The 17694-nt window shown below is 47.6% G+C and overlaps 1 protein-coding gene across 1 annotated transcript; it reads right to left on the reverse strand.

The window, feature by feature from the left end:
* Window positions 1-201: 201 nt before the first annotated feature.
* On the reverse strand, window positions 202-8015 carry KCTD11 (potassium channel tetramerization domain containing 11). Its single transcript, XM_081835794.1, has 2 exons — window positions 7916-8015; window positions 202-1299 (listed from the first exon to the last, which is right to left on the reverse strand). Exon 2 carries the CDS (start codon window positions 1275-1277, stop codon window positions 291-293), a length of 987 nt encoding a protein of 328 aa, XP_081691920.1. The 5' UTR covers window positions 1278-1299; window positions 7916-8015; the 3' UTR covers window positions 202-290.
* Between the last annotated feature and the right edge of the window lie 9679 nt (window positions 8016-17694).

The raw sequence follows: 17694 nt of genomic DNA on the forward strand, positions 1-17694 counted from the left end.
CGCCGACCTTCTGATCGGCAAGTCCTAGTTTAACCCACAGTGCCACCTGCGTCCCAATAAAAATGTGTGTTTGTGTGTTTGTGTGTGTGTGTGTGTGTGTGTGTGTATATGTGTGTATATATATGGAACTCGCCCATCAAGTTGAACTCAACAAGCACCAACCTTCCCTCCTCTTCCATTACGTCCCCTCCAGTTTCTTACCATCTCCATCTTCCTTTAAGTCGGCGCTGATCTTCACGCGGCGCTGCTACTCTCCCCCTTCCCACCCCTGGCATTGGGTCACGTAAGGCTCAATGCCGGACGAACCGCAAAGAGCGGGCATTCAGGATATCCGCCGGGTCGGGGAAGACGGAATCCACGCGGAAGCCTTGCGCCAGTGCCACCTTCAGCACCTCCTCTAGGAATTTGTGGCCCGTACGGACCTCCCGCCCGCCAACCGCCAGAGGCTGCAACTTCTGCTTGGCGTACTCGGCTACCGGAAGTTCGGCTGGGCGTGGCGCCCATTCCAGGCAAAGGTGGTGGCACGTCTTGGTGTCCACCGGGGAGTAGTCCCACGCCTCCTCGTCCGATTCATCTTCGTCCGTGGAGTCGCCCGGCCAAATCCCCAGCTCGCCGCCGGTCCTCGAACCGCCCAGCCGCCCTCCGAAATCTCCGTTGCCGACGACGGAATCCTTCGCCATGCCAGTGCCCGTATTCCTCGAAAATTGTCCCACACCCTTCCCAGAATGCCCCTCTTCCACGCCGCTGCCCGATTGGCCCAGCCGCCTCCGCAGCAAAGCCAAGAAGTGTTTATCGGTGCAGAAGACGTTGGCCGTGAAGATTTGCAGGCAGCTGGAGCTCAGCTCGTAGTTCTGCGGCCCGCGGCGGACGTTGAAGTGCACCTGGCGCTTCCGCATGTCCACGTCGGCGTGCAGCACTGCGTTCCTCCTCTGCCGCCATCGCTCCGCCTCCACCCGCCGGAGCTCCTCCAAGAGCGGTCGGATCTGGTAGAAGTCCGCCTCGGCCCGCAGGAGGGAGAGCTCAGCATAGCCCTCGGGCAGGTCCAGCCGGCCAAAGCGGAGGAAGTTGAGGATGTGGCGGAAGGCTTTGCCGTCGCGGTCGATGAAGTAGTTGCCGCAGCTGTCGGTGAGAGCCGGCTGGGGGCCGCGGAACATGGCGCCCAGCATGGAGTCCGGGAAACGGGTCAGGGTGTCCAGGGTGGTGCTGTAGAGCTTGCCGCCGACGTTCAAGGTCACCAGGCCGGGTGTCCGGCCCGGAGCCTCGCAGGTGCCCGGCATCGTTGCGAAGGAGGGGTTTCACCTGGCGAAAGAAGCATTTGTTATCAAAGTGGCTCACCGGTCAGGTAAATATCAGTAATATCCAAAGGCAACACAATGACCAAGTACAACAATACGATGTCAATATAATCTCTTTATATAATCTATTCAGAACATTAAACCATATGAAATATGCACTCTCTGGAAAACCAAATGAACGGAAATCTTATAAAACTCTGAAAGTCACAAAATGTGTACTCTGGATGGATTCTCTTGAAAACGTAGAACCAAATAAACATAAGACTTTTAAGTCTCTGAAAATCTTTGTAGACTATACAGTGGTACCTTGGGTTAAGTACTTAATTCATTCCGGAGGTCCGTTCTTAACCTGAAACTGTTCTTAACCTGAAGCACCACTTTAGCTAATGGGGCCTCCCGCTGCCACCACCGCGCAATTTCTGTTCTCATCCTGAAGCAAAGTTCTTAACCTGAAGCACTATTTCAGGGTTAGCGGAGTCTGTAACCTGAAGCATATGTAACCTGAAGCGTATGTAACCTGAGGTACCACTATACAAGTCTTTGAAAGAAGCAATAGGTCAGAATATTATCTGGTGAAAGCAAGCCACAAAGCTTTGTTTCATGATGTCCAACGCTGCCAAAGTGGTCCGCAAACAGACGTGGTGAACAGTGATTCCGGATATACCCTCTGTTTCGTGGAATTCTTCTTCAGCATAGCAGAAGGATACAGAAATGCTTCATAAACCCATCTATATGGTGAATGGAATTGTATGACAACAATTACTACGGAGCAGTGGTCATAAAGTATGTAAGGAAAGTTGCGAAGGAGGGATTTCACCTGGCGAAAGAAGCATTTGTGGTCAAGGTGTCTCGCCTGCCAGGTAAATATGTCAGCTGCCAGAACGCTTGCAGCCCAGAGATGGAAAGACGCCCAGGTCCCTACCAGAGAGGAATGGCAGACCAAACTGATGGGACTATTCGAGGCTTCCTCAACCTCGGCCTTCCAGATGTTTTGAGACTACAGTTCCCATCATCCCTGACCACTGGTCCTGCTAGCTAGGGATCATGGGAGTTGTAGTCCCAAGACATCTGGAGGGCCAAGGTTGAGGAAGCCTGGACTATTCAGAGACGGCAAAAATGGCCGCAAAAAAAATAAATATATCAGAAATCAGGAAGGGCAAAACTTTAATACAGAATAGGGGGAAATTATATCGTACTTGGAAGAACACTGTAAACAACTGAACTCTTTAACAGGACTCAAATAACACTCGCAATAGAACAAAGACTTTGGATGTACAGTAATGGATAATTAATCAACTGGATGATGTAAAATATGCAGCAGAAAATGGTAAGTGTGGAAGGGCGGAGGGGAGTCTATAGATTTGAAAGAATCTTGCGTTTGTTTTTATCTATACAGTGGACGCGCGGGTTGCGAACGTGATCTGTGCGGGAGGCACGTTCGCAACCTGCAGCGCTGTGTCTGCGCACGTGCAGGTTGCGATTTGGCGCTTCTGCACATGTGCAAAGCGCAATTTAGCACTTTTTCGCATGCGCAACCGCCCAAACCCGGATGTAACCCATTCCGGTACTTCCAGGTTTTGGCGGCCCGCAACCCGAAAAAACACAACCTGAAGCAGCTGTAACCCAAGGTATGACAGTATGTGAGTTTGAATGTAAACATTACTTGGAAAAACCAAATAAAAATAATTAAAAACAAGAAAGAATTAAGAATTTAAGGATTGAATTGTACGCATCGGAGCGGAGCAACATCCTGCTGGGACCAGGCCGGTGGCCCACCGTCCTGTTCACAGGGGACAACCACATGCCCGGAAGGGAAACCGTCAATCAGGATTCGAACACAAGGCCATCTCTTCCCTCCTGCAGCAACTGGAATCTGGAAGCAGGAAGAACTATCTGACAGCAAGAGCCGTTCAACAGTGAAAAAGACACCCTTGCAAGGCGGTGGAGTCTCCTTCCTTGGAAGTTTTGACGCAGAGGTCGGATGGCCACCTGTCATGGATGCTTTAGCTGAGATTCCTGCATTGAAAGGGGCTGGGATGGATGACCTTTGGGGTTCCCTTCCAACTCTGCGATTCTACCTGCAACTGTGAAGTCAGAGCACAGCCATCACGTCAAGTAGCCATAAACAGCCATGGCTGGAGCAGAGACAGGAGCAGAGACTGTTTGCCCACAAACGCCGAAGGATGTGGAGACAGCGGGAGACTTTGGGTTTACTAAACAGGGAGTTTTCTTTGTCCATGGAGTTTTCTTGGCAGGGATCCTGGAGTGGCTTGCCGGTTCCGGCTCCAGGTGGATCACGTTTGGTCAAAACTCTCCACTCTGACCTGTCCATCTTAGGTGGCCCTGCACGGCATAGCTCATAGCTCTTCTCTGAGTTATTCAAGACCCAGACAGCATCTTAAAAAGCAGAGACATCACCTTGCCAACCTAGTTAAAGCTCTGGTTTTCCCAGTAGTGATGTATGGAAGTGAGAGCTGGACCATAAAGAAGGCTGATCGCCCAAGAACGGATGCTTTTGAATTCTGGTGCTGGAGGAGACTCTTGAGAGTCCCATGGACTGCAAGAAGATCAAACCTCTCCATTCTGAAGGGAATCAGCCCTGAGTGCTCACTGGAAGGACAGATCCTGAAGCTGAGGCTCCAATACTTTGGCCACCTCATGAGAAGAGAAGACTCCCTGGGAAAGACCCTGGTGTTGGGAAAGATGGAGGGCACAAGGAGAAGGGGATGACGGAGGACGAGATGGTGGGACAGTGTTCTCGAAGCTACCAGCATGAGTTTGACCAAACTGCAGGAGGCAGTGGAAGACAGGAGTGCCTGGCGTGCTCTGGTCCAGGGGGTCACGAAGAGGCGGACACCACTAAACAACAACAACAAAACAGAGAGTCTGGTGGCACGCAAAACAACCCCCAGTGTATTGGGTGGGTCCCGGTCTTGTGCCCGAGACCACCTCTCTGGGAGAGGGCGAGGAGGGGTCGAGGGGAGGAGAAGGAACCGATTTTATATCAAAGAGAGGCACTTACAGGTGTTGCTGGAACAGAGCGCTAAACAACATGTCGACAGGTGCGCGCACACCATATCACAGAACGGAAGAGGGAGAAGGATGCAGAGGTTTGGGCACATGGATGCGTACAGGATTTCTGAAGCAGGGCCTGGAGCCTTGTTCCCTCGCTGCCTTTGCTTTGCCAGTTCCAAGGCGCTGCCCTCCAGGCGCCGCTGAGCTACAACTCCCAACGGCCCTTGACTCTCCCCTCCTGCGGTTTCCATCAACTGGGATCCAGAAACATTGCTGCTTCTATTCATGGAGGCACAGAACAGCCATCAGGGTTGACAGCCATCCATCACCCTCTCCTCCTCCTGGAATATCTCCAATCCTCTTTTAAAGCCATCTAACTTGGTGGGAGGCAGGTGGCGCTGTGGGTTAAACCACAGAGCCTAGGACTTGCCGATCAGAAGGTCGGCGGTTCGAATCCCCGTTCGAAAGCACATCAAAGTGCAAGTAGATCAATAGGTACTGCTCCGGCGGGAAGGTAAACAGCGTTTCCGTGCGCTGCTCTGGTTCACCAGAAGCGGCTTAGTCCTGCTGGCCACATGACCCGGAAGCTGGACGCCGGCTCCCTCGGCCAGTAAAGCGAGATGAGCGCCGCAACCCCAGAGTTGGCCATGACTGGACCTAATGGTCAGGGGTCCCTTTACCTTTAATTTGGTGGCCGTCTCTGCCTGCTGTGGCAGGGAGTTCCACAGTTTGAACCATGCGCTGTGTGAACGACTTTGTTGTATCTGTCCTGGCTTTGTTATGGGGAAAAGCTTTCCGCTATTCTCTTGCTCCCCATCATTCATTTTATCAACTTCCATCCCGCTGCCTATGACCTTTTCTCTAAACTAAAATCTCAAACGCTGCAAACTTTCGATCCAGTTAGTAGTTTTGCTTGCCTTCTTCTGAACCTTTGCATATGAGTAAGCAACTATTCTGACGCATTAAACATGTTGTTAAAGGAAGGGGTGGGAGCCTGTGAGGCCCTCCCAATGTTATTGGACTACAGCTCCCATAATCCCTGGCACCCGCCTGTCTTGGGCTGATGGGAGTTGGAGTCCAACAACATCTTGGTTTCCCAGCCCCGCTCCGCAGATTCTTTTCTACGAATAGACCAGAAGAAGCTGAGGTCAAAGCAGTGATTAAGAGCTGAATGCATTTATTTTCCCCGCCCTTTTTGACGCCTCGCTATGACACATGCATGTTTCATCTCAAGACAGGTAATTATTTTTTGCGGCTCGGGCCTCCAAGCAGCAAACAATTAAAAACATAAATACATTACGCCGTTGAAAATTCATAGGGAACTTTTCGCATTCCTCACACAAACACCGACAATGTCCGGGCCTCAGAATCAGGCTTCCGGAAAAGCTTGCTTGGTTCTTTTGCTGTTGTCTCCCTCTTTTCAGAGGGGGAAAAGGTTTCTAGACCTCAAGGTTGCAAATATGTCACTGGAAGTTGCACAGGCAATCTCAGAGCCCAGGCAGGGGTGGAATCACTGCCCCAGACAAAGGGAAAGGGAAAAGCTTGCTTGGTTCTTTTGCTGTTGTCTCCCTCTTTTCAGAGGGGGAAAAGGTTTCTAGACCTCAAGGTTGCAAATATGTCACTGGAAGTTGCACAGGCAATCTCAGAGCCCAGGCAGGGGTGGAATCACTGCCCCAGACAAAGGGAAAGGGGGAAGATTGGAGCAAGTGTGTAAGGAAAAGATAAGAATAGGGCATTCAATAGAGCTACACACTGGAAGGTTTTTAATCTTCATTGGACGTTTTTAAACAGAGGTTGGATAGCCATCTGTCAGATTCTTTGGCTCAGGGTTGAACTAGAAGACCCTACAATTCTATTTTATAAATAAATAATAATAATAATAATAATAATAATAATAATAATAATAATAATATAGATATGCATATACACACACTTTGTATCATTTTAACACTGTTGATTTTGGCTTCTCCTTTTTTGAATACATTTTACATCTCCTTGTTTGTAAAGTTTTGATTTTACCAGCATTTTCTTGTGCACATATTACGGGATTTCATGTAGAGATTTTCATCAATTAAGTGGCAGGTGTAAATACCGTAAAATAACAAGAGGGGGGTTCATTCGTGTGATTTCCTTCCCAGAGAGCCCTTAAGGTTGACTTTCCCCCCAAATAAATTGACTTTCCCTTCTCAAAGATTTGAAAGTTTCGAAGACAATTCATCTAAGCAACCGACCATTTTAAACGTTGCAGCTCTGTTAGGCTGGAGGAATCCTATTTTCAGTCCCTCTGTTTGGAATATTTTTTTTTTTATTCGGCCAGGAGGCGGAGGGAAATATGGGTCCCAATACAATACAACTAGCTTGGGGTCCGAGCAGGAAACGTGCAATAAAATTGGGAGTTTTGACAAGGAGCACAGGGTGTAACTTTGGAGGGGCTGTTCCACAACAATTGGGCCAGGCTGACTCAGGGTATTGTAGTCCAAAACATCTGGGGAGGGGCGCCATGTTGGCAAAGAAGGTCTGATCAGTTTAATATTGGGGTTGTGGGTTTGAGCCTCATGTTTGGCATTGGACTATATGACCCATGAGGTCCCCCCTTCCTAACTCTACCCAGTATACCTGAAGGAGCGTCTCCACCCCCATCGTTCAGCCCGGACACGGAGGTCCAGCTCCGAGGGCCTTCTGGCGGTTCCCTCCCTGCAAGAAGCCACGTTACAGCGAACCAGGCAGAGGGCCTTCTCGGTGGTGGCGCCTGCCCTGTGGAACGCCCTCCCACAAGATGTCAAAGAGAAAAACAACTACCAGACTTTTAGAAGACACCTGAAGGCAGCCCTGCTTAGGGAAGTTTTTAATGTGTGACATTTTAGTGTATTTTTGGTCTCTGTGGAAGCCGCCCAGAGTGGCTGGGGAAACCCAGCCAGATGGGCGGGGTACAAATAAATTATTATTATTTATTATTATTATTATTAACCTGTGAACCTTCTTTTTTAAAAAAAAAAATTCCCCAAGCCAGGAGAGACCCCCCACTAAACTTACAGTCAACCTTTTCAAAAAGGGAAATTTTTCAAGGCGTACTCTGTAAACCTTGTGTATAGGTTTTACATGAGCTGAACTTCTAAAGGTCGCTTGTAACGACAGGAACAAGGTTTTGAAATTGGATTAAGATATAAGGACGTGAATAAGTATAAAATAATGGAACCAGGAGGGAGAGTGGAGGGAAGCCAATTAAGATATATGATGTGGATTTTTGAATGTGTGTTTGTTTTGGTTTGGTTATATAAAATGAACAAATTGTATCTAAAACGACAACAACAACAACCCGAAGGGAATGCACAGATGAGATCAAAGCACAATAAGTTGTTAAAACAGAATTAAAAACCTGATCTTCCAGAAAGAGGCTGGCTGTACCAGGAAAAAACTTCAGGGATGGCTGGTGGACTAGAAATATTTCAGCCCAGGAAAAGGCCCCCACCTACCCAACCCAAAAGGGCCTGGGAGTGCCTGGGGGCGGGATCCTTTGGAGGGGGGGTGTCCTAAGGGGGGGGAGGACCACCCAGGAGGAAAACAGGACAGGGGGGCCCCGATCCTGCCCGGGGGGGTGGCTGTACCTGGAGCAGAGGCGAGGTCTCTGGGCGGCTCCCGGTGCCGGCGCAGGAAGTGGAGCGCAGCGCTGCGCGCAGCTGAGCTTATCTCGGCGCCGGCCGCGCTTTATAAGGGAGGGACCGGCCGGGGGGGCGGGCAGGCGCCGGTCTCCGCCCCGACGGACGCCCGGGAAGGAGGGAAGGGACCCAGGCGTCCGGGGCGGGCGTTCTCTCCGCCCCCGCCCCGCCAGTCGCGTCTCACGCGTCTCCCTAGAACAGGTATGGGGGATCCGGGAGCGAGGAGGGGACCCAGGCGTCCTGGCACCCCGCCGACCCTACAGACCCCCCCTGCAGGGGGGGGAATGGAGGGGGGAAATGGGATGGGAAATCTTCAAAACAAAAGAAAAATCTATCATGTTTTGGGTTGTTTATGTGAACTTTTTGGAAATTCAATAAAATATATGTTTGGGGAAATGGAGGGGGGGTTCCCAGCACCCAGGTATGGGAGATCCAGGATCCCTGCCGCTTCCAACGCCTCCCTCCTCGCAGGAGCCTCTTAGAAGCCAGGAGGGGACCCAGGCGTCCTGGCACACAACCCCCCCCCTCCCACGATCTTCCAGATACCCCTGCTTTTGCAAGAAAAAAATAATGGAAGAGGAAACATCACGGGAAATGGGATGGGAAATCGAAGAAAAGAAAAGAAAAATCTATCATGTATTGGATTGTTTATGTGAACTTTTTGGAAATTTAATAAAATATATATTTGAAAAATGGAGGACAAGTTTCCCAGCGGCCACCTCTTTGAGCCGCTAGCCGTGGAAATAAAAAACTCCCTCTTGGATCTCCGCAGTTGCTTTAAACCTCCCTTCTCCAAGTATAACACTTAACTTTCTGCTTTCGGTGAAGTTATAAAGCTGTGTTTCTGAGCATGTGAAGAGTGCCTTTGCCAGAAGCCGGGAGTCGCACAGGTTGGATAGCCACCTGCCGTCGATGCTTTAGTTGAGATTCCTGCATTGCAATGGGGTTGGACTAGATGACACTGTTAACGGAGAAATCGGAGGGCTCCCTTGGACAAAAAACAAGGACGCCAGCCAGGAATACCAGAGCAAAACAGCAGCCAGTCGGCTTGGTCTTGATTGAAGACTGTGGCGACAGGACTCCCACCTGCCACCAGGTGGAACAAGATGGAAGCCCAGAACAAAAGAGAACCCAAACTCTTATTAGCTGCTAATCCCCATGTTAAAGGTAAAGGGGTAAAGGGACCCCTCACGGTTAGGTCCAGTCGTGACCGACTCTAGGGTTGTGACAGTCATCTCACTTTATAGGCCGAGGGAGCTGGTGTACAGCTTCCGGGTCATGTGGCCAGCAGGACTAAGCCGCTTCTGGCGAACCAGAGCAGCGCACGGAAACGTTGTTTACCTTCCCGCCGGAGTGGTACCTATTGATCTACTTGCACTGGTGTGCTTTTGAACTGCTAGGTTGGCAGGAGCAGAGACCGAGCAACTGGAGCTCACCCCGTCGCAGGGATTCGAACCACCGACCTTCCGATCAAGTCCTAGGCTCTGTGGTTTAACCCACAGCGCCACCCGCATCCCAATCCCCATGTTACCCCCCCCCAAACTACATCACTCATACATCACAGTTACATCATGAAAGGGGAGGTCTGGCGGCAATAATCTGAGCATCCTGGACCCTGCCCCATGGTTCTCCTTGCCCTCCACCAAACACCCATCAAGTGTAAGAAAAGAGATATTCACATTTCCCTGTTTCCCAGCCAAGTTAATCCCACCCTTTTGTCTTCATCTGGATTTGTTATTTCTGGAATGGCTACCTGTCTGGCACTCGGGTATCAGGATGCCAGGGATTATCACTCAGGCAGAGGGGCTGCTGAGTAGCTGAGCTCACAGGTCTATATGAATTTCTGAAGTTTTCCCAGTGAGCCAGTACATAGATGCAGTGGTGCCTCGGGTTACAGACGCTTCAGGTTACATATGCTTCAGGTTACAGACTCCGCTAACCCAGAAATATTACCTCGGGTTAAGAACTTTGCTTCAGGATGAGAACACAAATTGTGCTCTGGCGGCACGGCGGCGGCAGGAGGCCCCATTAGCTAAAGTGGTACTTCAGGTTAAGAACAGTTTCAGGTTAAGAACGGACCTCCGGAACGAAGTAAGTACTTAGCCCGAGGTACCACTGTACATTGATCAGTGAATTGTTACATTTGGTATCGTGCAGCAAAGGCCCTTTGAATAGATAGGAAGAAACTGTGATGAAGTGTTTTGTGGGGACAAGTCACCAAAGTCACAAAAGCGATTGTGCTGGTTTTGGTAGTGGGCTGCATGTGCATGAGATCTGCTGGAGGGGAAACACCCCCCCAAGCTATACATAAATTCCTGCAGCAACACTCAGGGTCCCCTCCAACTATGATTCTGTGAATGGATTGGGGAAAGGAAAGGACAGCAGGTCAGACGATGCGATGACCCAAGCAGGATTCAGGCCCAACAGTGCACCTCATGTCAGAAGCACAAGGAAAGGAGAAAAGGTCTTGTTTTTTCCTCTGCCCTCCGCGAGCCCCACTCCTCTCCTGCTGACGCCACCCAATATGACCTCATTCTCACCTAAGATGCCAGAAGATTAAAGGAGGCCACTCTTCCCGCAGGCTGCTTGGGATCTAAAAGACTGCAGCAAAGCATCGTTTGCAGAATCTAATTATATCTTCTCCCACACGCCTCGCTTATCTTCTGTTGCATCAGTTTGGGAGCCCAGAATGTGAATTATTCCCTTCGCAGCAAACCCGAAGGGAAGCCGCGTCAGGAGTGACTGAGATTTCTGAGTCCTGTTTCTTGGCTATCAAAAATATTCTTCTGGATAGAAAAAAAGGGAAGATCCCTTTTCGTCAGCTTGAGGGAGGAGGCTGTGAATCATGTCCTGTGCAAACTCAGGAAGGCCCATTTACTCCCTGAGTAAACAGGTGGCGTCAGATAGCCCTGCAAATCCAGGCGCAGAACAACGGGGGCGGGGATTATTTTTAAATGATCCTCAATGCTTTAGTTAATTTTCCTTCTAAATTGAGACGCCTGCTTCTTGGGAGAAAAGCAATGACAAACCTAGACAGCATCTTAAAAAGCAGAAACACCACCTTGCCGTCCGTATAGTGAAAGCATGGATTTCCCAGTAGTGATGTATGGAAGTGAAAGCTGGACCATAAAGGCGGCTGATTGCCGAAGAATGGATGCTTTTGAATTCTGGTGCTGGAGGAGACTCTTGAGAGTCCCATGGACTGCAAGAAGATCAAACCTCTCCATTCTGAAGGAAATCAGCCCTGAGTGCTCACTGGAAGGACAGATCGTGAAGCTGAGACTCTAGTACTTTGGCCACCTCATGAGAAGAGAAGAGTCCCTGGAAAAGACCCTGATGTTGGGAAAGATGGAGGGCACAAGGAGAAGGGGACGACAGAGGATGAGATGGTGGGACAGTATTCTCGAAGCGACTAGCATGAGTTTGACCAAACTGTGGGAGGCAGTGGAAGACAGGAGGGCCTGGCGTGCTCTGGTCCAGGGGGTCACGAAGAGTCGGACACGACTAAAAGACTAAACAACAACAACAATAGTGGTTAGAGCAATGGTTCTCAAACTCTTTTTTTTCCTGGGCCACACTTTCAGAATAAAAATTTGCTCGTTCCACGCTCATTTTTTTGATTGATAAGAAATACAAAAATAAACAACTCCAAGTAGTGCTTGATTTGTAACATCCAACACAACTCCTTTATAATATGATCAGAAAATATAAGACAAGGCAGCTACATGGTAACATTAACCGTCCCAAAAATATAATTATAAGGTCGGAGCCAAACAATATAAACTGAAAGCTTTTGCAGATGATTTGGTTTTGACATTACAGGAGCCAGAGTCTAGTACAAAAAGGGTATTAGAATTGATTCAAGAGTTTGGTCATGTGGCAGGATTTAAATTGAACAAGTCAAAAACTAAGGTATTAGAGAAAAATTTAACATTGACTGAAAAAGAAAGGTTTCAGAATGAGACATGGTTGACTGTGGTCAAGAAAGTGAAATATCTGGGGATTAATATGACAGCAAAAAAATTGAACCTATTTAAAGATAATTATGAGAAATGCTGGTCAGAAGTTAAAAAAGATTTAGAAATATGGTCAAAATTGAAGCTTTCCTTGTTGGGTCGAATTGCAGCTATAAAGATGAATGTGTTGCCAAAAATGTTATTTTTGTTCCAAACATTGCAGATTGTGGATAAGATGGATTGTTTCAAAAAGTGGCAGAGAGATATTTCTAGATTTGTCTGGCAGGGCAAAAAGCCCAGAATAAAATTCAAAATATTAACTGACGCAAAGGAAAGAGGTGGGTTTGCCCTGCCAGACTTCAAACTTTACTATGAATCAGCAGCATTCTGCTGGTTGAAAGACTGGCTGCTTCTTGAGAACACAGACATTTTAGATTTAGAAGGTTTTAACAATGTTTTTGGGTGGCATGCATATCTGTGGTACGACAAGGTTAAAGCGCATAAAGCATTTAAAAACCATATTGTCAGGAAAGCATTGTTTAATGTCTGGATAAGATACAAAGATCTATTGGAAAATAAGACCCCAAGGTGGCTGACACCTATGGAAGCAAAGGCTTTGAAAAGACTCAATATGGAGGCCAAATGGCCGAAATATTGGGAGATACTAGAACAAGAAGGAGACAAATTGAAATTGCAGAGTTTTGAGAAACTAAAAGATAAAGTGCGAGATTGGTTGCATTATTATCAAATAAGAGAGGCCTATAATTTGGACAAAAAAGTGGGCTTCCAGGTGGAGAAATCAAAATTGGAAACAGAACTGTTAGAACCTAAAACTAAGATATTATCAAGAATGTACAACTTGCTGTTAAAATGGAATACACAGGATGAAACGGTTAAATCAGCTATGATTAAATGGGCACAAGACATTGGTCATAATATTATGTTTGCTGACTGGGAACAGTTGTGGACCACCGTTATGAAATTCACGGCATGTAATGCCCTAAGAGAGAATGTTATGAAAATGATTTACAGGTGGTACATGACCCCAGTCAAGCTTGTAAAAATTTATCACTTGCCTGATAATAAATGTTGTAAATGTAAAGAAACTGAGGGTACATTCTTTCACCTTTGGTGGACGTGCCCAAAGATTAAGGCTTTCTGTGAAATGATCTATAATGAACTGAAAAAGGTATTTAAATATACCTTCCTTAAGAAACCAGAGGCCTTTCTCTTGGGCATGGTCAGCCAATTGGTGCCAAAGAAAGATAGAACATTTTTTATGTATGCAACAACAGCAGCAAGAATACTCATCGCAAAACATTGGAAGACACAAGATTTACCAACTCTGGAAGAATGGCAGATGCAAGTAATAGACTATATGGAGATGGCAGAAATGACTGGCAGAATCCGAGACCTGGGAGAAGAGTCGGTGGAAGAGGACTGGAAGAAGTTTAAAGACTACTTGCAGAAACACTGCAAAATTTATGAATGTTAAAATGATGTTGGATATTAAAACAATACGGCATTAGTGACAAAGTTAAAGGAGTATGCATAGATGAATTAAAAAAAGGGTGAAAGACTAGAGTTATATTATGTCAAACTTAAATAATATGGTATAGGTGACTAAGTTATAAGGAATAGGCAAGAATGAACTAAAAAGAGAAGAAGGATTGGAGACATAACAGGTTGAACTATATAATTGACAATGAGATTTGAAAGAGGGTAAGGATTTGCTGAATCTGATTGGGTAAATGGGAACACAAAAAAGGGAGATGAGAGGAAGTCAAGAAACAGAGTTAAATAAGTATAAAGCTAAAAGTTGGATTTTTTCTTTTTTATGTGTTTTATTATCGTTTTTTGATGATTTTTTGTTGACCTTTTCTGTGTATCTTTTTTGTACTCTGTGTATCTTTTGTGTATTTTTGGCTATGTTTGTTTCTTTTTATTTGTGGTATGTATCTATGTGTTGTTTTTTGTAAAACCATAATAAATATTTTATAAATATATATATATATATAATTATAAACGAGTCTTCTCTAGCACTCTGTTCGAACGGTGATTCTGGATCAGAACTAGACTTGTCCTCATTATCACCTAGAATCACAGAATCATAGAACTGTAGAACTGGAAGGGAACCCAGCGGTCATCTAGTCCAATCCCTGCGATGCAGGAATCTCAAAAAAAGCATCCATGACAGATGGATTAACCCAACCTCTGCTTAAAAACCTCCGAGGAAGGAGAGTTCACAAACCTCCTTCAACTTGATGCTATTGCTCTCATTTTGAAAAGCTCTCCATCCATATTCTGCAAATAAATAAAATTATTTTGATACAATGCTCTGCTAAGCTGAAATCTTTAAATGTTCCTTTGGTTGTCCTCGAACCTTTCCACCACCCTTGCCGTCCTCTCCTGACACACCAGGGCGGAACTTCCCTCACGCCATTTGAGATCCGTTGGGTTGGAGCGTCGGAGGTCTGGGTTCAAATCCCGACTTGGCAGTGAAGCTCACCGGGTGACCTCACTGAGCCAGTCGTTCACTCTGGCCTGACCTGTCTCACAGGATTGTTGTTGTTGTGGGAATTAAATGAGAACCATATAAGCAGCTTTGAGCTCCGTGGAGGAAAAAAGGTGAAATATTTATGCAATAAATAAATAAATAGAGACTGCAGGCCTTGTTCTGGCTTGTGTTTATCTTGTATACCAGCGATGGGGAACATTTTTTCAGAGCCCAGGGGCTGCACCATCTTCTTCTGGGTGTCTACAGGGCAGAAGCAAAAGGCTGCGGCATAACAAATGCAGATGTTTGCCTCTGGACGGAAGCCTAGTTTCTACACCCACACTCTCACCCAACCCTCCCTGCCCTACATCCGAGGGAGAAAGCAAAGAGGTGTTATCGGAATTCGATGTCACACTCAAAGCAGGCCCAAAATAAAAAAACCCTCAAGGAATGTTTGGAGGAGGGATGACATTTGGGTGTGTGGCTGCGCAAGAGGAAGGGTTGTGTGATGAAAGTTTTGAGGGCCACGTAGAAAAACCTGTGGGGGCCGCATTGAGCTCCTGGAAGCAGGGTGCCCCTCATTCTAAGCAAGGCCATTGTGGGTTTGCTGTGGGGTCAGTCTGGTTTTTTCATATATATATATAAATGCTTTATTGAAATTAAAAAGAAATAACAAACAAAGGGCTTATCCAGAAAAAAGAGAAGTAAATGGTAATATTTGTTATTTCACATCACGAAACCTAAGTAGGCATGCCAGCCATAACAGTTGTCACATTCTTCCAGGTCTAGGTGCTCTGTATTTTGTAGTGTACACCATTCCCTGAGCCAGGAGAGACAGGCCGCCTCGTAATAGAGTTTCAAATCTGACAGTGAAAATCCCCCTCTTTCTTTGATATCAATTAATAGTTTGTGTTAATTGGGCTTTTCCCCTGCCAGATATATTTGGAGATGCCTTGTTGCCAATTTTTGAGGCGGCCTGTCCCTCCAATCACAGGGATTGTCTGAAACAGGAAAAGCATTTTTGGTAAAACGTTCGTTTTAATGGCATTCTCTGCTGAGCCTGGAACGCTTAGGGTCTATCGTCGGTGGCTGGGCTGGCAGGAAACACTATCAGTGGCTCCCAGCCACAGTGGCTTGGCCCGACCTCCACACTTGCGAGGCATCGATGCTTCTGAATGCCAGTGGCTGAGAGCCGCAAGAGGGTAGAGGGCTCTCGCACTCGGGACCCGCTTGCAGGTTTCCCATCTGGTTGGCCCCTGTGGGAAGGGGATGCTGGACTCAAAGGGCCACTGGCCTGATCCTGCAGGTTCTTCATAGAATCATTAGAATCCTAGAGTTGGAAGAGACCACAAGGGCCATCGAGTCCAACCCCCTGCCAAGCAGGAAACGCCATCAGAGCACTCCTGACATATGGTTGTCAAGCCTCTGCTTCAAGACCTCCAAAGAAGGAGACTCCACCACACTCCTGGGCAGCAAATTCCACTGTCAAACAGCTCTTACTGTCAGGAAGTTCTTCCTAATGTTTAGGTGGAATCTTCTTTCTTGTAGTTTGGAGCCATTGCTCCGTGTCCGCTTCTCTGGAGCAGCAGAAAACAACCTTTCTCCCTCCTCTATGTGACATCCTTTGATATATTTGAACATGGCTATCCTATCACCCCTTAACCTCCTCTTCTCCAGGCTAAACATGCCCAGCTCCCTTAGCCGTTCCTCAGAAGGCATCGTTTCCAGGCCTTTGACCATTTTGGTTGCCCTCCTCTGGACACGTTCCAGTTTGTCAGTGTCCTTCTTGAACTGTGGTGCCCAGAACTGGACACAGTACGCCAGGTGAGGTCTGACCAGAGCAGAATAGACCTCACCTTCCTTGCGTGTTTCAAGGGAGTGCCGTTCCATCTTTGCCCGCTGACTTCCTTCGAGCGGTTTCACCAAACTGCCGTGTCTTTGTCACGACAAGTCCGGGCAAAGCCAGGGCTGTGGCGTCGTGAGTGGAACCCAGTTTCCGAAAGACCTCGCTTTCCATTCAGTAAAAACAACAACAGATATTCCATTTAGTAATACAGTGGTACTTCGGGTTACAGACGCTTCAGGTTACAGACTCCACTAACCCAGAAATAGTACCTCGGGTTAAGAACTTTGCTTCAGGATGAGAACAGAAATGGCGCGGCGGGAGCAGTGGGAGGCCCCATTAGCTAAAGTGGTGCTTCAGGTTAAGAACTGTTTCAGGTTAAGAACGGACCTCCAGAATGAATTAAGTTCTTAACCCGAGGTACCAGTGTAATAATAATAAAAGCAAGTTTCTGGGTGCAAGAGTGGGTGGTCAGTGCCTGGTGAGGATGGGGGGGGGGCTGTGCCGGATTTACGTATAAGCTAAACAAGCCATAGCTTAGGGCCCCACTCTTGAAGGTAAAGGTAAAGGGACCCCTGACTGTTAGGTCCAGTCGCGGACAACTCTGGGGTTGTGGCGTTCATCTCGCTTTACTGGCTGAGGGAGCCAGCATACAGCTTCCGGGTCATGTGGCCAGCATGACCAAGCCGCTTCTAGTGAACCAGAGCAGCGCATGGAAACGCCATTTACTTTCCTGCTGGAGGGGTACCTATTTATCTACTTGCACTTTTGATGTGCTTTTGAACTGCTAGGTTGGCAGGAGCAGGGACCGAGCAACGGGAGCTCACCCCATCGTGGGGATTCAAACCGCCGACCTTCTGATCAGCAAGCCCTAGGCTCTGTGGTTTAGACCACAGCGCCACCCGTGTCCCTATATGTATAATCTTAGACAGTTTTTCCGGGTTGTGTGGCCAGCATGACTAAGCTGCTTCTGGTGAACCAGAGCAGCGCATGGAAACTCTGTTTACCTTCCTATTTATCTACTTGCACTTTGATGTGCTTTCAAAGTGCTAGGCTGGCAGGAGCAGGGACCGAGCAACAGGAGCTCACCCCGTCACGGGGATTCGAACCACCAACCTTCTGATCAGCAAGTCCTAGGCTCTGTGGTTTAGACCACAGCGCCACCCGCGTCCGTCCCACTCTCTTGGGGGCCCCCCCCCAAAAAAGTAAAGGGGAAAAAATTGGAAGTACATTTCCAAAATATAAGATAAAAGGCGAATAAAATAAACCTACATACGGCAACAGTGTTTTGTGTTGTGTAGGCTCCTAGGATATAAGTCAAGGGCCCTGCCTGCTCCCTAACATATCACTGCTTTGCTCCTTTCTATATATAGGGTGCCTACATTCTGCATGGACTGGTTGCAGGGCAACATGGGCAAATGGCTTGAGATAC

This window comes from Podarcis erhardii (assembly GCF_964252035.2).
Source record: "Podarcis erhardii genome assembly, chromosome: 13".
NCBI lineage: Eukaryota > Metazoa > Chordata > Lepidosauria > Squamata > Lacertidae > Podarcis > Podarcis erhardii.